The following is a 21,388-nucleotide window of genomic DNA, read 5'->3' on the forward strand; positions in this document are numbered from 1 at the left end:
TTACAAGGTTTGGATGCTCGACACACGACCGTCGCCTGGGTCCCCATACGGGACATCTAAGTTTTCGCGCATGCGCGCTGGCAGCATCTTTGAACGGCGCCACAAGGCCATCGATTTGACACCTCTTTATATCTTTTACTTTTTCTCTATTCGATTATAATTTTGGGCTGATCACTGTAAACAGTTAGTGCGAGTTTTTTCTCGGCGCCCTCGTGAAGGATTTTGGTTTAAAAGTTCGGATTTTCGTGGATATTCACCGTTCGCGGCAATATACGGAACAAAAGCGGCTACAAAAATGATTTTCATGAAGATGCGAAACAAAGAAAACTAAGAGTCCATTGGTAGGATTTGAACGTTAACTGATTCCAACCCTATCGACCCAGCAATGTCTAGGGAGAACTCGTCAGTGAGTTGAGTAACGTACTGGTTTCAAATAAAATCATCTAAATGGTAAAAGGAAGGTGTGAGGTTTGAAACCTAAATAGATTAATTCTCAGTATCAAGCTTGAAAAGAATGCATTTATCAGAATTATTCTCTTCATCAACATACCCTGTTGTTGTAGCCACTGCTGGAGAGGAGGGAAGGAAATGTTTGATGAGAGAAATTGAGCTGGGAAAACTTATCGGTGAAAACAATCAGCCAAACATTGTAAAGTTCATGGGCTGCGTTACAACTCAAAGTAAGTACTAAGTGTAAAGCGTTTTTCTATGTATAAGTTATTAAAAATACTACACTACTTCTTGAATGAGCTCCATAACCAGAACGGCTCGTTGATCAGACGAAGTTTGTGGTTTCTATTTTTTGTTTTGTTTTGTTTGTTTCTGTGTGTGTGTGTGTGTGTGTGTGTGTGTGTGTGTGTGTGTGTGTGTGTGTGTGAGTGTGTGTGTGTGTGTGTGTGTGTATGTGTGTGTGTATGTGTGTGTGCGCGCACGCAGTAGCTAGACTGTTCCTCTTTGAGAACATTTATCGATAGCCCTATCACGAAGATTTTGGACGCAGGACCAGAGTATCTACTATCATTAATCTTGGTATTCGAGCTGTCTTGCTTTCTCATTTCAAAAATTTAGGCTTAAGTCTCATGAAGGAAAATCCTTAAAATGAGTCCTCTTCAGAAACTTTTAATAGATATTGTGGTTATGAGCCTTGACTTTTTTTTTTTTTTTACGCCACTTCAAGTTCACCCTATTCTCATAATGGAATACATGCCATGCGGTGACCTACTTGGTTACCTCAGAAAATGCCGAGGAGTGAGGGATCGGTATTATCTTGGTGACGGAAGGGCTCAAGATTTGACAAACTACGATCTTGTGATGTTTGCCAAACAAATCGCTGCTGGCATGGTGTTCCTTGGATCGAGAGGGGTAAGTGAATTCCTTCATTATTGTCATAAATCAATTCTAACTCCGACAAATTTCTCAGACCTTTCAACTATTTTCCAATAGCTCAGATGCTGACCAACATTTGTGGGTACGTTTCACTTACTTAAAGTCTGAGACCCAATTTCGGGCCATGGTACTTTTATTACCGCGAGTAGGTCACTTCGGATGTCAAACTTATAGGGCTGGTTATTCAAACAAAGTTTAGTCGTTGTCTAACAAAACTGCGTTATTAACTATCTTCATTTTAGCCGAACCCTTTGTGTGAGCATTTATTCTTATGATCAAAGCTAAGAAAGCCGAAAACTTACAGTCGAGGGACATTTATTTAACTAATAGAGAAAACCCGACGCCCAGTGATTGTGTAAAACCGTGGTTTAGGTTGGACCTCGTTTGAATAACTAAACTCTATTGATGAATGTGTGAACTTGTCCAAAAGGTATTTTTACTTTAATGAGGAAAAGGATATGAGAGTAATTTTCATAATAGTTCGGTTGGAGCAGCTAAAATAGGATGCCTACTGAGGTCTGACTACCCTCAGAAAAATAAATGCAGCGGTAAAATGGTCGGATATGCGCCAACCATATTAGATTTTGGCCTGTTGTGGGACACTCCGCTGCGCTAACAAGCACAACGGAGTGTCCCTTGACAATTGTAACAAGAAACTACGGTAATGAAAAGAGCATATTGTTTTTCTGAATACAACCGGTCTTCTGTTGGTTTTCTATATCTAAACTTCATTTTACTGTCATAGTTATTATTAATGTGATTATCATAATTATCATCATCATCATCATTACTATTTTTGCCATTTTTCTTAAGAAGGTAAACGCCTTAGTCCTGACAGCCTCAAAGAAGTATAATGGCCTGTCCAGTTGCCCTTTTCTCTTCGCACATGCTCAGACCTTTATCTCGCCGTTTTGTCATGAAATCAAATAATTTAAAAGCTTTCACGTCATGGATCTTTGTCTCTGGTAGATCATTCATCGTGACCTTGCGGCCCGAAACATTCTCCTCGATAACAACTATGTTTGCAAAGTGACCGACTTTGGCATGGCATATCAAAGCTTTAAATATGGCCATGGAAATGCCAAAAAGGTAGGAAATGCTTTTTGTTGTTGTTGTTGTTGCTTTATTATGAAGCTTTCTAGAAGCAAGCTGTAAACGACAGCATTTTCTCAGCATGAAATTAACTTAGCTCGACCACCAACTTGGTTTTCATAGTTCACATTAACTTAAAAAAGGGAAAAAGACAAAGTAAAACGCTAAACATCGTGGTATATAAATTTCACTGAGGTTGTTCGTAGAAAGTCTCGCGAAAGGAAACATGTTTTCTCTTTTCTAATAGGTCTGCTTGAAAGCTATTTTTAGGAGAGTGGCAAATTTATTTTTGTTTTTACATTTTTACACAATTATATTAGGTAGCTTCATACTTTGTAAAATATGACTTTGCGGAAGAAGGAAGATAATTTTTAAAGTAAAATAAAGGTCTGGGGAAGCAGACATCTTTTCTCGTCAAATGCTGCAAATAGCTTCAGTCGTTACTATCGCCACTACTCAGTTGCCCCCTTCATTCCTCTCCTTTTCTCCTGATTCAAGTTTATTCTTTTCCTCATTTGTCTCCGACTCATTCGATTGGAGGTTGTATGCGTTGATCCGAAAGAAGTTTCCTTTGGATACTTTCTTTATTCTGCACTAGTCCATCATTTTCATATGAGCAAAACCTCCTGTATGTGCCTTTCCCATTGCGGCCGTCTTAATTAAGTCTTTATCTTAATTTGATCATGCACTTATTTTCTCCAAGATCATCAGTTTGTCCGATAATAATAGTTTATTTTAATCTTTGTATCACGCAACGTTAATTCTCGCGGTAATGTCACATATTGCGCGTGACATTTGCATGTAGCACATATGGGCTAAAAGTAGATCACGTACCTGATTATAACAAACAAAGAAAGCTTGTAACTAGTTAAGACTAAGTTTAGCGGTTACAACCGCAACATTCTTGTATTTCCTTGTGTATATAAGACATTGTTGTAAGAGGTTAAGGCAGAACGAATTAGAACGTATCAGAACGGAACGGAATTGTAAAGAACTGTGAATCTACGAATAAACGCATTTTATAGCTTGGAAATATACAGTCCTCATTTGATTGTGAACCAGCATCGGGAGTAATCTCGGATATTTGGTCCTTCGAGCCGGATGCTGTGAGTTGATTGAAACGATCGCCTTTGAAAGACAAAAAAGGATTGGACATGGCAGAAGCCGCGGTGAAGACCAAACGAAAGACACGAGGTGGACACAAGGCTTATGTGAGTCAAGTCTTACCAGAAGCTAAGGGCTACCTCGAGGCCCAGCCTACTGCAGAATCAAGACTACGAATCGCGCAACTCAAAGCAGCGCTTGAAGAGCAGCTCGAGAACTTAAGAAAGCTAGACGAAGAAATTTTGAGAAACCTTGTGGAAGTGGAGGGCGTCACCGACGAAGATATCGCTGAAGAAGTTCAAATTGCTGGAAATTTGAAGGGTGAAATCAAGGCCATAACTTCGAGTCTGACCGAGCTTCTAACGCGGAAACCTGAAAGCCCATTGAGCTCTCAGCAAAGCCCACCAGATGCGAGCGGTGATGCAGCCACAACTCAGAACGTGCGAGTGAAGCTTCCCAAACTAGAAGCTAAGCGGTTTAACGGAAAGGTAGAAGAATGGCAGGAGTTTTGGGACAGCTACGAGAGCTCTATTCACAAAAACCAGAGCCTTTCAAATGTCGACAAATTTGCGTATCTGCGTGGTCTTGTCGGGGGAGCTGCGAAAACGACCATTGCTGGACTTGCGCTCACAACACCCAACTACGAAGTTGCCGTTGATTTGTTGAAAAGCAGATTTGGAAAGCCTGTTGTAATCGAGAGAGCGCATGTCAATGAATTGTTGAACGTCGCGGCAGTTTTCAGCGGCAGGGACACGGCGGGCCTTCGTAGACTTTACGACCAAATCGAAATTCACCATCGCGGCCTGAAAGCATTGGGCATCGATGCCAGCACGTACGAAGGAATTGCTGTGCCATCCATTGTTGGCAAATTGCCGGAAGTGGTGAGACTTCAAATCACCAGAGGAAAGAACCACACAGAATGGAAAATGGACGACTTGTTAAAGGAACTGATAAGCGAACTGGAACTTAGAGAGGAACATTGTGCGATGAACAAGCAGGAAAGGAACCAGAACACACGAAGGGACAAGGAAAAAGAACTGAACACTGCTAGCGCTCTGCTAGCAAAAATGAACGATTTTTGTGCGTATTGTAAGGGTGGACATGCCCACCAGGATTGCGACAATGTTACATCAGTAGAGGACAGGAGGCTTTTGTTACGTAAGTACGGTAGATGTTTTATTTGTGCGCGAAAGGGCCATATTTCTCGTGATTGTAATTCTAAGATAATTTGTAGTATTTGTAAGGGGAAACATCACGTTTCTATTTGTTATAAGGGCGGTAGCGCGAATAGGGATCAATTCAGTCGCACCCACAATGGTGATTGTAATGACTCACTGAATTCCAACAATGCCGGTAATGCTTTGCTCGCCCACACTATGGGAACCGGGGGGAGCGATGCGCTACAGAATAAGCAAGCGGGCACCAGCCCCACTCTTCACGTGGGAACCGTGGGAAGGGTCGCCCTACAAACCGCGCAAGCGGTTATTAAGGGTGACAAAAGGAATTTGAGAGTACGAGTGTTGTTTGACGCTGGCAGCCATCGATCGTTCATAACAACTAAGGCGGTTCAATCAGCGGGGTTATCAGAAAAAGGAAAGGAATGGATCGAAATTAGCACGTTTGGACAGCAAACGAAGGATAGCGGATTGAAGGGAGTTTATGATCTACAAGTGTTTCCTTTCCGGGGGGGGAATGGAATTAAAATCGAGGCGTATGAGGTCCCCACCATTGCGCAAATCAGCAACGAGCACATCGAGATTAGGAAAACTGAATACCCACATTTGCAAGGGCTTTGGTTTTCGGATGTCAATCGTGACGAGGAGATTCTTGGGGTCGATGTACTGATCGGGGCAGATTATCTGTGGTGTTTCCAAAAGGGGAGAACCATAAGGGGGGAGGTTGATCAACCCGTGGCCGTGGAAACCTGCTTGGGATGGGTGTTGTCGGGTCCACTAAAGGGATTTCGCGATGACACGCAAATTAGCGTTAATCTCGTTGGTCACGTTTTGAATCAAGAATTACAGGATAGCGCTCGGAAATTGTGGGATTTCGAAACCCTAGGAATAAGGGAGGAAAACGAGGTCCACGAAGCGTTGAAAGATGCCATTTCGTTTAACGGGAAAAGATACGAAGTTGGCCTTCCATGGAAAGAGGGACATGGGCCTTTACCTAACAACTACCGAAACAGTGTGAAGCGTCTAAAGGGCCAGATCGAAAGGTTGAAAAACGTACCGGAGAATTTGAAAGCATATGACGAAATTATCAAAGAACAAGCGGAAGTTGGTATTATTGAAAGGGTACCGGAATTAGAAGCGCCTGACAAAGTCCATTATCTGCCACACCACGCAGTTATTCGGAATGAAGCCAAAACAACAAAGGTTCGCGTGGTTTATGACGCATCTTCAAAGGAAGGCAAAGGGGGTGTGTCGTTGAATGATTGTTTACATGTGGGACCCACTTTGTCGCCATTGTTATATGATATTTTGATTAGATTCAGGGAAAAGCGCGTTGCGTTAGTCGGCGACATTGAAAAGGCCTTTCTAAATGTTGAGGTCAAATTGCGTGACCGGGATTGCTTAAGATTTCTTTGGGTAAACAATGTCGAAAGTGAACAAGTAGACCCGGTGGTTTACAGGTTCTGTCGGGTTGTTTTCGGGGTAAATTGTTCACCCTTCTTGCTGAATGCTACCCTCCAGTACCATTTGGACGCATTTACCGAAATCGACCCAGAGTTCGTGCGTGTAATGAAGAGGAGCTTTTACGTTGACGATCTCGTTACCGGTGACAAGACCACCCAAGACGCCAGTGAATTGCATGACAAGGCGAAGACAAGGCTCGCGCTTGGTGGTTTCAAACTGAGGAAGTGGTTGACAAATAGCGAAGAATTGAGAGAGAAAATACGACAGTGCGAATTGCGTGACGAGTCCAATGTAAACAATGAAATTAAGAGCGCCGACGAAAGTTATGCAAAGGAAATGCTGGGGAGAAAAGAGGGAACGACAAACGAAAAGGTTCTCGGGTTATCGTGGAATTGTAACGAGGATTTGTTTAATTTTGAATTATTTGCGCTGGCAAAAAAGGCAGACGGGTTGGCTATTACGAAAAGAAGCATTCTGAAAATTGCAGCAGGTATGTATGACCCCCTTGGCATCATAAGTCCCATACTTGTCAGTGTGAAGGTCTTGTTCCAAGAGTTGTGTTCAAACAAGGTTGAGTGGGATGAAGAGTTGAAGGACGAGGAGAAAAAACGCTGGGTTAGCTGGATCGACGACCTCAAGGGCGTAAACGAAATCTCCGTGCCTAGATGTGTTTATAGAGTCCCCCAGGGCCAGATTAATTGTTCCTTGCATGGATTTGCTGACGCTAGCAAAAAGGCTTATTGTGCCGTGGTTTACTTCGTGTGTGAGGCATATGGGGCTTTCACCGTAACGTTGCTGACTTCCAAGACCAGAGTTGCTCCACTAAAAACGCAAACGATACCGAGACTAGAATTGATGTCAGGGAGAGTGTTGGCGAAGCTCATGGAGACTGTACAGAATGCTCTGAAAGAAGAAGTAGAGATCAAGGGTTCGCGAATGTGGCTAGATAGTAAGACAGCGCTCTGGTGGATCAACAACAGGGGTGAGTGGAAGCAGTTTGTGCGCCAGCGAGTAAACGAGATCCTGAGGATAACGCGAAAGGAAGACTGGGCGCATTGTCCAGGAGAGCAGAATCCTGCTGACGTTGGCTCAAGGGGTGAACTGGCGTCCAGGCTGAAGGAAAATAAGTTGTGGTGGAGAGGTCCAGCCTGGTTGTCCGGACCAAAGGAAGAATGGCCAGTGGCACAGATCTGCGAAACTCCACAGAGCATTGATGAAGAAAAGAAGATGACCGTGACAGTGACTGGCGTGACAAGCAAGTTCGGAATCTCGAATGTTATTGAAATCAATGCGTTTAGCCGACTCGGGAGGTTGTTAAGGGTAACCGCATGGGTAAAGCGTTTTCTTTTTAATTTGCAATGCATTAGAAATGATACCGAGAAGAGAGAGGGTATGCTGTGTGGGAGTGAGATAGCAGAGGCAGAGCGAATTTGGATAAAGTCCTCCCAAGATGAACTTAAGAGTAACAGAAACTACGAGGATTTAGCCACAAAGCTGAAATTGATGGACCATGGTGGACTCTTGAGATGCAAGGGCAGATTGGAAAATTCGGATTTGGAACCAGAGTCACAACAACCCATTATCATTCCAAGGGACCACAAGCTGACGAAACTAATGATAGAGGAATGTCATCGAAGGACGCAGCACAGTGGAATACGGGCAACACTTGGAGAGCTGAGGTCGCGGTTTTGGGTGCCGAAGGGTAGGCAGGCTGTAAAGAAGGTTTTGAAGGAGTGCGTGACTTGCAAGAAGGCGCAGGGAAAACCCTTTAAATCCCCACCTGTAGCAGCACTGCCAGACTTCAGAGTTAGAGAGTCCACACCGTTTTCGAAGGTAGGTATAGATTTTGCTGGTCCGTTGTTCGTCAAGTCCCAGACAGGAGAAATGGCGAAGTGTTATTTAGCATTGTTCACTTGCTGTGTAACGAGAGCGGTTCATTTAGACTTGGTTGCTGACCTTACGGCGACTACGTTTGTACGTTGCTTACGAAAATTTGTCGCGAGGAGAGGGGTTCCATCTTTAATCATTTCAGATAATGCCAAGACTTTCAAGGCATCCGCGAAGGTGATAAAGCGATTGTATGACAACGAAGAGGTGAGGGCACACTTAGAGAGCAATCGAATAGACTGGAAATTTATTTTGGAACGGGCTCCTTGGTGGGGCGGATTCTACGAACGAATGGTTGGAACAGCGAAACGTTGCCTCAGAAAGGTTCTTGGAAATGCGAAGCTGAATGCAGACGAATTATTGACCGTCTTGACCGAAGTAGAAGCAACCTTGAATTCACGTCCCCTGACGTATGAATATGACGAAGTTGGAGCTGAAATGCTCACACCATCTCACCTGATATATGGACGTCGGTTGCTAAGTTTGCCGGAGGAGGCGAGAAGCGATGAAGAGGAGAGTGAGACAGGCATTCTCAGAAGGTTCAGGTACCTCGCAAGGTTGAGGATTCATTTTTGGAATCGGTGGAGAAAGGAATATCTCACAGATTTGAGAGAGCATCACCGTGGTAAAAAGGAAGGTCGAAGCGATGTAAGTGAAGGTGAAGTGGTCTTAGTGCACGAAGACAATGTGAAGAGGAGTAACTGGAAAATGGGGAAGGTTTTAGAGCTGATTGCAGGCAAAGATGGCGAGGTAAGAGGTGCTAAATTGAAACTAATCACTAAGGGAAAACCCATCTTTGTCAACAGAGCCGTGCAGAAATTGTATCCTTTAGAGGTGTGTAGTGTGACGAGAGAATCTGATGAGGGTAACATAAACCCGGTGGGAAATGCAGTCAAACAAACCCCTTCGGGGAGGGAAGTCCCACGGCGGGCAGCTGCACTGGATTCGCGTTGGAGAACACGAGTCATGCTCGATCACTAATCGGCTATATTTTCATTAGTGCGACTGACTGTGATTACCAAATTGTGCTTGACCCTGACAGGTCAAGGAGGGGAGTGTGTCCGATAATAATAGTTTATTTTAATCTTTGTATCACGCAACGTTAATTCTCGCGGTAATGTCACATATTGCGCGTGACATTTGCATGTAGCACATATGGGCTAAAAGTAGATCACGTACCTGATTATAACAAACAAAGAAAGCTTGTAACTAGTTAAGACTAAGTTTAGCGGTTACAACCGCAACATTCTTGTATTTCCTTGTGTATATAAGACATTGTTGTAAGAGGTTAAGGCAGAACGAATTAGAACGTATCAGAACGGAACGGAATTGTAAAGAACTGTGAATCTACGAATAAACGCATTTTATAGCTTGGAAATATACAGTCCTCATTTGATTGTGAACCAGCATCGGGAGTAATCTCGGATACAGTTCTAATAGATCTCGCCGTTCAAGGGCCCAAAAAATTTTAGCTCTTGCTTTTCTCATTTTCGTTAGCCGTTGTTCTCCTACTTGTTTCATCTTCTGCGCAAAAAAAATTGACAACTACTAAAATGCTACTTTTTATTTTCTCATACAATGAAGTACATGGAGGACCGACTATTCTTTTGGTGTTCAACATTTCACAGTGGTTTTGTTTGCGCTAGCACTGATTTTTTCTTTGCAAAATAAGAGATACTCAGGAACAATTGAAGAAAATTATCACAAAAAATGTAAAGCAAAAATAACAAAAAACAATCACAAACGGAAACAAAACAAATTAAATAACATTATTATAATGATAGTTTAGAGAAGTTTTAATGTTTTTTTTTTTCCGCAGGGATGTTTGCCAATCAAATGGACTGCACCAGAAATTCTGCTGGGAAACCTCGCCGGACTTTCCACTTTGAGTGATGTGTATGTATCGTGTATATTCTTCCATCACCTTAACGAAATGATCACCCAATTTGATTTTTTTTGCGATTACTTCACATCCAAAATTCACTCGGCACTAACTGTGGAATATTTCTGATATGTTCACCAGGTGGTCCTATGGAATCGTTCTGTATGAGATAGTTACCCTTGGTAAGCCAAACTAAGTTCAATAAGAATATTTATAATAAAGGTTTGTTTTTACTTTTTTTCACGCCTTTCACTCCTGAAAATGTCCTTGAACAAGATAATATAGATGGTTTACAATCTCTTGCTTTAAGTTAGTTCATTAGTGTCCCAGTCTTGTAAGACTGATCAAGCAGTTTAACTACTCTTGTAAAAATGAACCCTATTAATGAGTTCCGGTCGAGTTGTATGACCTCCAGGCAAAAAGTACGACAGTTGTCGTTTTTAGGACAACTCCCGTGTTAAGTAAAGATCATCTGCTTTTTACACCTGAAAATCAAATTTCATTAACTCTGTTTTCATTGTAATATGTAGCAAGCTATTTATCGATAGTTAATCTCATGAAATGAAATGAAACAAGAAGTAGAAGGCTTCCACAGTGTTCACTTGTTAGAGACTACCATCAAAACCGAACCAAAACGAAAAAACTTTAAACTACATTGACTCAGGAAAATTTGTATTTGAGCATCATCAAGCTATGTAAAAGTATATGCAAGATTAAGGAAAATTTAGATTTGGGGATCATCAAGCTATATTAAATGCGGAATTTTTTCTTGTTTAAAATGATGTCGAAAAGGAGCGCGATGTCTCAGCCACAGCAATTTCGTGGAACATGTTTATATGCACTTTTATTTGACCTGATAGATGTTTACAATTGTAATAAATTATTAAAATTATGGCTCACTGACTACAATTTCAACATCTTTATTAGTGATATATTCAGTATTAGTATAATTTCAGAGCTGGGCAAAGAGTTTCCAGCAATCTGATTGGTCGAGCGGTTCCTTAGATGACGCTATATAAACCGCTCCACGCGTTTATATAAAATGTTAAAATCAAATGTTAATAAATGTTACTAAAGTGTTATTTTAGAAATTTCTCTGTTGTTCAGCTCTGAAATTATACTAAAACAGTTATTCGCCTCAGGTTCAGAGAATATTGTCGAATAATCCCCTAGACTTCGTCTCGGGGATTATTCGACGATATTCACCTCGCCTTCGGCGAATAATTGTTAAATATCACATGCACACGTCCTTATGCCTGAACAGGAGGAATTCCATACGATGGATGGTCAGAAGGCAGGGTGATTGCAGAGGTCACAAAAGGATATCAGCTGCCAAAGCCTGATCATGTTGATAAAAAACTGTGAGTTGTACCTCTCTGGTGCGAAATCGACGTTTTCTAATGTATAGCCTAAATTTCAACACAGTACATCACAATTAACGTTCTTCTTGTAGAGTTTTTTGCAGTGGCATAATTAACCAATGAATATAAAAGCTGTTTTCTTTTAAAAGTGTGAACTAAAAGCATAAGGTATTCAGGTGTGATAACGTGTGTCTACGTACTTCGACGAGATCAGAGCGAGTGAAATAGTGCCGATTTGTTCGATGACCCAAAACAAACCTAAACCATTATTTTCGTTAAAAGGGTTCCAGTAAAAGAAACTTCTTGCAATTCTTCGCATAGTCCAAAAAACGTAGTTGAGAATTGACCATCCTTGTTTAATTTCAGGCATGATATGATGAAACGGTGCTGGAATTTAAACCCTGACTTTCGTCCTCCATTTGAAAACCTGCGACAAAGAATGGACAAATACATTCGTGAAGAGGTTTGTTTTAAGAATTGAAAGCTTGCTGACATTCTCTGAATTTTGAAGTCTCGTGGATTTTTCAGTACTTTGACACCATTTAGTTTTGGGAGCAGCACTTGATGGTACTGGTTTTGTTCCCCATAGCGCTGTAAACGGCTCAACTAGGACCATTTAGATCCCTGGTCAGTGGTGTTTTCACGCTCGTTATGCCGTCTACGCTCATTTCACGATTTTCAGTTTATAAATCCCTCCTAAAATCACAGAGGTTCTCAGTCCACTGTGGAAGTAACTTTACTTTTCAGCTTAACATCATAGTGATACAGTGCTGTGCAGCAAATGTACAACCCTTATTTCTTGCTTTCCACCCCAGACATATGAGGAACTACTTAATCTGGGAGCTTATGACAAGAAAAAATACTCCAGGGTTGAAGATCTTGGAGATGAAGATGCAGGACCGAGTGAGGAAGTTGCAAAGAAGGCTGCTGCTAAAAGTTTGGGAAAATGATCCAGTGCTCGCCGTTAGGGTACCTTTCTGTCACCTCTCGGTGCTAAACTATGCGTGATTACAGCAATGATTTTAAGGTCTTTCCATGTTAAAGAATCAAATGATATCTTTGTTTTAGATAATAATTCATGAAGTTAATTGTTTAAAGATACAAATAATTAATCAATTCAGGTGGATTCAGAGTACGAGAACTTGGGTAGATATTACTTAAGTGTCCTTCACTGATTAAAACAGGATAGAAAGAGATAAAATAACATCCAAACATTTAAAAAACAAAACAAACTTGAGAAGCGGCCCGTTTATACTCTTTAAATTTGCAAGCTGTTGTAGTGCAAACATTCCGCCGTAATTTTTTTTTTTTGTAGAAAATCTAGTAGGGAATCCTCCCAAGGATATTTGAAATTTGGTAATTTTTTTGTAGTTTGGTATTGGATTAGTAGTGTGGTATTGATCACCATTGAAGTATCCCGTATGTCGATATTATTGACTCCGTAACTGATGTCCTTTAGTTCACATGCATTTTGCTCTCATATTGCTTTGTTTAACTTTCGAGCCATTGCTATTTGAAAACAATTGATTGCATTGATATTCAAATTTATTGCTTTGCTTTAAGTTTTAAAGGCTTTTGTCGTAAACGGAGAGAACCGTCTTAACAGGGTGAGTAAATTTAGATTACTAATTTTCTTATGTGGTTTCGGTTCGTACGAGAAAAAAAGGGAAAGCTTATGAGGAGCGTTCGTTTTAGTAGACTGACAACTTCGTCGTGGTAAAACGGAATTCTTATTTGAAAACTGAATGGATGTAGATCATGTAGATGTATGAGCGTTTATTTCTGTACTCTACAAAAATCACACAAAAAACTGTATTTATTGTTATGTCACACACTCTATTTAATGTCTACAATTAAAAGGTTAGAAACATTTCTTATGGCTTTTTATTGATCGCAAAATTCCTTTCAATTGATACCTTGCCGTATCCTTAGTTAGCTTTGCTATGGATGACGTCGTCCTTAAAAAAGAGTTATCAAAAATCAGTGGTGTTTTTCTCTTCAGCGGTAATTATTATCTTATCCAAGGAGCATCAAACAGTCAGACACCCACACCAACTCCTACCACTGAGCTCGTGATAGAAAGTTTTATCATAAATCAAAGTACTATTTTACGATTCGTTAAGTTTACTTATGGTAAGTTATAAGCCCCGCTGACATGTATCGATGGGACAGTTTCCCACACCATGTGCGTTGTTGGTATTTTTTTCGGTCTCGAAAATAAATGGTATAATGTTAATTTCAATTCAGTACAAATTTCAGCAGGTACCTGTTTCGTTCTGAATCTTCTGTTGAGAATGCAACCGTCTCGCACTCAAGTTGTACTACGTACCACATTAATTTTACGTACGTGGAACGAATTAGGTTTGCAAACTGGCGGCCATCAGAAGTCTGCGAACTGAACGTTGATGAAACGACTATAATTCCTTACACAACTCAAATCAATTCTATGCGTGAAATATCATTCAATTTGATTCAGCCTAAGTTCTCTATCACTTAATGGACAATTACATGGTGTCGTTAACAGGTGGAATTTTTTTTCACCGAAATTGTAAATGCAAATGAACGGTAACTACCTCATGAACCCTTGAATTGACTTGAGTTCTCCGTGGCTGCTGGCTTTCTTCCTATTTTTCGACTGGTAATTTGGACTGATTGGAAATTGGATCGGGTTCAGTTGCAGAAATAAACTTGGAAGACCACTCAATGTCTTTTTGATTTAGAATCTCTTCGTTTTCTGTAAGCTGGTACACAATAATAGTAAGTTCGGTAGTAATAAATGTAAAAACTTGAGGACCAACAAAGTGTGCCCTAAATTAATTTTTTTGGTGTGATGTGCGTGGAGCCCATTAAAAACATGGCAGACAGAATCGCTGTTTGTCTAGCAAAGAATTATGGGAAAAAGGTTGTGAGATTTACCACCCACAGCTATAATCTCCGCTTGTATTTTCTTGCCCTCCCAGTTGACTGTAACCGTACTCCCTTCTTTGTGTTCGAAGCTTTTACCCAAAATCAACCTTGAAGGGGCGATACCAGTTGTCCTTTCTTGTGGAAAATACAGCAACACTTTTGACTGAGTATATTAAGTCAACACAATTATCAAAATGGCGTCGGTCGGTGTGCAGTGACCAAAATTATCAAAGTGGTTTTCCTTCCCTTCGCTCCATCCATGATCAAAATACGCCCTTGTAGACCTCGCAAACGAACAGGAAATGTGCATAAGAATACTCAAGTTGAAAGAAAAGGGCTTCAAAGTCGTAAAGCGACGATGACACAGTCTCAACTATAGATAGCTGTTTGATCAGATACATCACTTCATTTTTGTGGGGGCGTCAACCTCCACTATGCTACCATCGGCGGGGTTTATTAGTCTGCGTGTCGGGATCGCAGGGTCATCTGGGAGGAATTGTGTATTAGCCGCACCCGGTGGTGGTAGGAATCAGTACGAATTTATTTGTCGGGGGAGGGGACTGGTATGCTCCTGTGAATCAGCGTCGTAAATCGGCCATTTTGGGGCTGTCTCCATCCTCGGAGACCCAGGGGCTGAGTCGATTTCAAGTTAGGGCATGAAGAGCCCCTGGGGACATTGGCTCACAAGACTAGTTCCAAACGGTCCCAGTCGTTCTGCCATCTGATTGGTGCCAGAAAAATCTTTGTGTTTTTCTGCCCAATCAGATTGAAGTGTGCTTTGGAGTCCTTTCGTGTGTTTTGACACGGACAAATACCAATCGCTCAGTTGCTGGCTATTTTTGTTTGGGCCGTGCGACGGAGATTTGCTTGAGGTGAAAAGTTTCAGTCTCAGCACACAATGTAAGAGAAATCGATCAGATTGTCCGCGAAAATCTTACCGGAAATTATGCTGAATACTTTCGCAGGTATCACTAGAGAACGTGTTTTAAAGTTTGCGAGGTTTGTATACTACACGATGGTTCCAGTCATTGATATGTCGCTTTAAACCTTAAACAAGATTTAAGCTTAAATCTTCCTAGATTTTTTGCATAATTTGCCGTGACTGAAACTTTGCCAATCCCGTGAAGTTATTTCGTCGCACGGGCAACGCAGGTATGTCGAGGAACTGGTACTTGCGAAACTTTCTGTGCGTGCCAAAACCTAATCTCATCTCCGCTTGAAAAAAAAAGAAAAGCTGAGCGTGGAAACTTTAGCTTATTAGATGTGGGTAGATGGCCCTGTGCTATTAAGCTGACATTTGCAATAAAGCAAACCCGCCCTTTCCATCCAATATTTCTTGGTCTTTGGTTTTGTTTTTCCCCTTGAAAGCAACATCGGTCGATTCCCAATGATCAAAGGTATTTAACTTGGTCTTCAACAATCGACAGAAGAGGTGAAATGAAAATGACCAAGGGACTAGAGGAGAATCCGTGGCCTTCCTAGCTCAAGGATTTCAACACTCTAGGCAGCAGTTGAAAGGTTAAACTCTTTCCAAACCCCTTCGGCAACTGCCCGAAACAATTTCTCCTTCCCACGATGTTCTCGTTAACAAGTTTTTGTTCAGATTTTAATTAGTTAACCGGAAACACAGCTAAGCTTTCTCTAAGCGCTTGCTGGAGGTCGTTCACGAACTTAAGCCGTATTGTGAAAGACTTTCCTGCAAAGCGAAGATTAGATTTTGGCGCGCACAGAAAGCAGAAAGCTATGTAGGCAAAAGCGCCAGTTGCTCGACATACCTGCCTGGCCCGTGCGACGAAATAACTTCACGGGATTGGCAAAGTTTCAGTCACAGCAAATTATGCAAAAAATCTAGGAAGGTTTAAGCTTAAATCTCGTTTAACGTTTAAAACGACATGTCAATGACTGCAAACATCGTGTTGTATACAAACCTCGCAAACTTTAAAACACGTTCTCTAGTGATACCTGCGAGAGTATTCAGTATAATTTCCGGTAAGATTTTTGCGGACAATCTGATCGATTTCTCTTACATTGTGTGCGAGACTGAAACTTTCCACCTCAAGCAAATCTCCGTCGCACGGCCCAAACAAAAATAGCGAGCAACTGAGCAATTTGTCAGTGTTATAACACACGAAAGGACTCCAAAGCACACTTCAATCTGATTGGGCAGAAAAACACAAAGATTTTCTGGCACCAATCAGATGGCAGAACGACTGGGACCGTTTGGAACAAGTCTTGTAAGACAAAGTCCCCAGGGGCTCTTCATGCCCTAACTTGAAATCGACCCACAGCCCCTGGGTCTCCGAGGATGGGCTGTCTCATGCGTACACTTCGCAAGTTTTGCGTTTTTGTCTCCAGTATACATTGTTGGTGTTTCGAAGGTAAGTTTCATTCTTTAGCTGTTCTTTATTTTTGCTTTAGCGTACCAAAATTTTTTAACCATCGTAGTTAAGCGTAAATTTGTTAGCGACTGTAAAGTAAGTGTCAAGCCTTCTGAATTTCGGCGATAGCCTCGAAATTCCTGTGCGCATGTTTTTAGTGTTTTTTAATATTAATCTTACTATTTTCAGCTGTTGTTGCAGTTTCTCGTCATTACAGCAATTCTTGGAGTCAAGCTAACCAGCGTAGCCTTAATAGCACGAAGTCAGTGCGGCCTGTGCATTTTTGCACTTCAGTTCAAAAGAGGCTTTTACGCCTGCGCAAGCCAATGTTTTTTACTCGGCTTAATCCTCATTGAGGGAGCACTTTATAGTACTGATATAGCTACTGAAAACTCACTGATAGAGCCCGAAGTAGACGCTGAGAAAAGAATACTGGATCGAAATTTTCGCTCATATCTCGAATATTCGACATTATATCATGGGGTCCATCTCAATTGAACAATATCGGTCAAGGATTGGCATTCATGACAGCTTTGTTAAGACAAAGGCTGTTTTATCACGTCTGATAGGACGATTTTGGAACATAACGTTTATGATGTTGTATTTAAATGTGTTTTACTTACCAACGTTGAAGCAAGTGCTTGGGAAATACAAAATGAGGAACGAAGTGAAATTTTGGTTCACACATGATATTCTACAATATTTATATTCCATTGATTATAAGGCAAGCAAATGATGTGGAGGAAAATCCAGGTCCTACAATATTTGAAGTGATCGACTCGACAAGAACAGTATGTGTTGACTACTATCAAGGAAATGAAGCACTCTTTGGTGCAACTTTCCATATGCTGACATTATGATAACATCCAACATCAAACTGTTCGGAAATTGAGTGCTGGCCTCTTGCAAGGACGGCACATTCATGGAATCTATCCAGTAGAAACTCTTTGTTATTGTTAACGAGAACATCGTGGGAAGGAGAAATTGTTTCGGGCAGTTGCCGAAGGGGTTTGGAAAGAGTTTAACCTTTCAACTGCTGCCTAGAGTGTTGAAATCCTTGAGCTAGGAAGGCTACGGATTCTCTTCTAGTCCCTTGGTCATTGTCATTTCACCTCTTCTGTCGATTGTTGAAGACCCAAGTTAAATACCTTTGATCATTGGAAATCGATCCGATGTTGCTTTCAAGGGGAAAAACAAAACCAAAGACCAAGAAATATTGGATGGAAAGGGCGGGTTTGCTTTATTGCAAATGTCAGCTTAATAGCACAGGGCCATCTACCCACATCTAATAAGCTAAAGTTTCCACGCTCAGCTTTTCTTTTTTTTTCAAGCGAAGATGAGATTAGATTTTGGCACGCACAGAAAGTTTCGCAAGTACCAGTTCCTCGACATACCTGCGTGGCCCGTGCGACGAAATAACTTCACGGGATTGGCAAAGTTTCAGTCACGGCAAATTATGCAAAAAATCTAGGAAGATTTAAGCTTAAATCTTGTTTAAGGTTTAAAGCGACATATCAATGACTGGAACCATCGTGTTGTATACAAACCTCGCAAACTTTAAAACACGTTCTCTAGTGATACCTGCGAAAGTATTCAGCATAATTTTCGGTAAGATTTTCGCGGACAATCTGATCGATTTCTCTTACATTGTGTGCTGAGACTGAAACTTTTCACCTCAAGCAAACCTCCGTCGCACGGCCCAAACAAAAATAGCCAGCAACTGAGCGATTGGTATTTGTCCGTGTCAAAACACACGAAAGGACTCCAAAGCACACTTCAATCTGATTGGGCAGAAAAACACAAAGATTTTTCTGGCACCAATCAGATGGCAGAACGACTGGGACCGTTTGGAACTAGTCTTGTGAGCCAATGTCCCCAGGGGCTCTTCATGCCCTAACTTGAAAACGACTCAGCCCCTGGGTCTCCGAGGATGGAGACAGCCCCAAAATGGCCGATTTACGACGCTGATTCACAGGAGCATACCAGTCCCCTCCCCCGACAAATAAATTCGTACTGATTCCTACCACCACCGGGTGCGGCTTATACACAATTCCTCCCAGATGACCCTGCGATCCCGACACGCAGACTAATAAACCCCGCCGATGGTAGCATAGTGGAGGTTGACGCCCCCACAAAAATGAAGTGATGTATCTGATCAAACAGCTATCTATAGTTGAGACTGTGTCATCGTCGCTTTACGACTTTGAAGCCCTTTTCTTTCAACTTGAGTATTCTTATGCACATTTCCTGTTCGTTTGCGAGGTCTACAAGGGCGTATTTTGATCATGGATGGAGCGAAGGGAAGGAAAACCACTTTGATAATTTTGGTCACTGCACACCGACCGACGCCATTTTGATAATTGTGTTGACTTAATATACTCAGTCAAAAGTGTTGCTGTATTTTCCACAAGAAAGGACAACTGGTATCGCCCCTTCAAGGTTGATTTTGGGTAAAAGCTTCGAACACAAAGAAGGGAGTACGGTTACAGTCAACTGGGAGGGCAAGAAAATACAAGCGGAGATTATAGCTGTGGGTGGTAAATCTTACAACCTTTTTCCCATAATTCTTTGCTAGACAAACAGCGATTCTGTCTGCCATTTTTTTAATGGGCTCCATGCACATCACACCAAAAAAATTAATTTAGGGCACACTTTGTTGGTCCTCAAGTTTTTACATTTATTACTACCGAACTTACTATTATTGTGTACCAGCTTACAGAAAACGAAGAGATTCTAAATCAAAAAGACATTGAGTGGTCTTCCAAGTTTATTTCTGCAACTGAACCCGATCCAATTTCCAATCAGTCCAAATTACCAGTCGAAAAATAGGAAGAAAGCCAGCAGCCACGGAGAACTCAAGTCAATTTAAGGGTTCATGAGGTAGTTACCGTTCATTTGCATTTACAATTTCGGTGAAAAAAAATTCCACCTGTTAACGACACCATGTAATTGTCCATTAAGTGATAGAGAACTTAGGCTGAATCAAATTGAATGATATTTCACGCATAGAATTGATTTGAGTTGTGTAAGGAATTATAGTCGTTTCATCAACGTTCAGTTCGCAGACTTCTGATGGCCGCCAGTTTGCAAACCTAATACGTTCCACGTACGTAAAATTAATGTGGTACGCAGCACAACTTGAGTGCGAGACGGTTGCATTCTCAACAGAAGATTCAGAACGAAACAGGTACCTGCTGAAATTTGTACTGAATTGAAATTAACATTATACCATTTATTTTCGAGACCGAAAAAACTACCAACAACGCACATGGTGTGGGAAACTGTCCCATCGATACATGTCAGCGGGGCTTATAACTTACCATAAGTAAACTTAACGAATCGTAAAACAGTACTTTGATTTATGATAAAACTTTCTATCACGAGCTCAGTGGTAGGAGTTGGTGTGGGTGTCTGACTGTTTGATGCTCCTTGGATAAGATAATAATTACCGCTGAAGAGAAAAACACCACTGATTTTTGATAACTCTTTTTTAAGGACGACGTCATCCATAGCAAAGCTAACTAAGGATACGGCAAGGTATCAACTGAAAGGAATTTTGCGATCAATAAAAAGCCATAAGAAATGTTTCTAACCTTTTAATTGTAGACATTAAATAGAGTGTGTGACATAACAATAAATACAGTTTTTTGTGTGATTTTTGTAGAGTACAGAAATAAACGCTCATACATCTACATGATCTACATCCATTCAGTTTTCAAATAAGAATTCCGTTTTACCACGACGAAGTTGTCAGTCTACCAAAACGAACGCTCCTCATAAGCGTTCCCTTTTTTTCTCGTACGAACCGAAACCACATAAGAAAATTAGTAATCTAAATTTACTCACCCTGTTAAGAAGGTTCTCTCCGTTTACGACAAAAGCCTTTAAAACTTAAAGCAAAGCAATAAATTTGAATATCAATGCAATCAATTGTTTTCAAATAGCAATGGCTCGAAAGTTAAACAAAGCAATATGAGAGCAAAATGCATGTGAACTAAAGGACATCAGTTACGGAGTCAATAATATCGACATACGGGATACTTCAATGGTGATCAATACCACACTACTAATCCAATACCAAACTACAAAAAAATTACCAAATTTCAAATATCCTTGGGAGGATTCCCTACTAGATTTTCTACAAAAAAAAAAAATTACGGCGGAATGTTTGCACTACAACAGCTTGCAAATTTAAAGAGTATAAACGGGCCGCTTCTCAAGTTTGTTTTGTTTTTTAAATGTTTGGATGTTATTTTATCTCTTTCTATCCTGTTTTAATCAGTGAAGGACACTTAAGTAATATCTACCCAAGTTCTCGTACTCTGAATCCACCTGAATTGATTAATTATTTGTATCTTTAAACAATTAACTTCATGAATTATTATCTAAAACAAAGATATCATTTGATTCTTTAACATGGAAAGACCTTAAAATCATTGCTGTAATCACGCATAGTTTAGCACCGAGAGGTGACAGAAAGGTACCCTAACGGCGAGCACTGGATCATTTTCCCAAACTTTTAGCAGCAGCCTTCTTTGCAACTTCCTCACTCGGTCCTGCATCTTCATCTCCAAGATCTTCAACCCTGGAGTATTTTTTCTTGTCATAAGCTCCCAGATTAAGTAGTTCCTCATATGTCTGGGGTGGAAAGCAAGAAATAAGGGTTGTACATTTGCTGCACAGCACTATATCACTATGATGTTAAGCTGAAAAGTAAAGTTACTTCCACAGTGGACTGAGAACCTCTGTGAT

The 21,388-nt window shown here is 41.0% G+C and overlaps 3 protein-coding genes across 6 annotated transcripts in view; 2 read left to right on the forward strand and 1 right to left on the reverse strand.

The window, feature by feature from the left end:
- LOC111319650 (fibronectin type III domain-containing protein) overlaps positions 1 to 13,224 on the forward strand; it is a 49,957-nt gene extending 36,733 nt beyond the window's left edge. Inside the window, 8 exon segments of the mRNA XM_088760007.1 lie at positions 564 to 680; positions 1,178 to 1,362; positions 2,356 to 2,475; positions 9,928 to 10,004; positions 10,132 to 10,172; positions 11,255 to 11,351; positions 11,718 to 11,814; positions 12,167 to 13,224. Of these exon segments, the coding sequence (XP_088616133.1) occupies positions 564 to 680; positions 1,178 to 1,362; positions 2,356 to 2,475; positions 9,928 to 10,004; positions 10,132 to 10,172; positions 11,255 to 11,351; positions 11,718 to 11,814; positions 12,167 to 12,301 (869 nt within the window). The 3' untranslated portion in view covers positions 12,302 to 13,224.
- On the forward strand, positions 2,585 to 9,486 carry LOC148729841 (uncharacterized). Of its 2 annotated transcripts, XM_088759989.1 has the most exons (2): positions 2,585 to 7,541; positions 8,274 to 9,486. In XM_088759989.1, exons 1-2 carry the CDS (start codon positions 3,633 to 3,635, stop codon positions 9,087 to 9,089), a joined length of 4,725 nt encoding a protein of 1,574 aa, XP_088616115.1. In that variant the 5' UTR covers positions 2,585 to 3,632; the 3' UTR covers positions 9,090 to 9,486. The 2 variants fall into 2 exon arrangements, with proteins under 2 accessions (XP_088616115.1, XP_088616114.1); XM_088759988.1 differs by having other exon boundaries at positions 2,590 to 9,486.
- A 6,992-nt stretch (positions 13,225 to 20,216) lies between the features above and the next one.
- The window catches only part of LOC148729842 (fibronectin type III domain-containing protein-like), a 49,304-nt gene continuing 48,132 nt past the window's right edge, over positions 20,217 to 21,388 (reverse strand). For all 3 annotated transcript variants that reach the window (XM_088759977.1, XM_088759978.1, XM_088759976.1), the window contains one exon: positions 20,217 to 21,274. In XM_088759977.1, coding sequence (XP_088616103.1) covers positions 21,140 to 21,274 — 135 coding nt within the window. In that variant the 3' untranslated portion in view covers positions 20,217 to 21,139. The remainder of the gene's footprint in view (positions 21,275 to 21,388) is intronic.

The sequence above is a fragment of the Stylophora pistillata genome, chromosome 5 (genome assembly GCF_964205215.1).
Source record: "Stylophora pistillata chromosome 5, jaStyPist1.2, whole genome shotgun sequence".
Lineage (NCBI taxonomy): Eukaryota > Metazoa > Cnidaria > Anthozoa > Scleractinia > Pocilloporidae > Stylophora > Stylophora pistillata.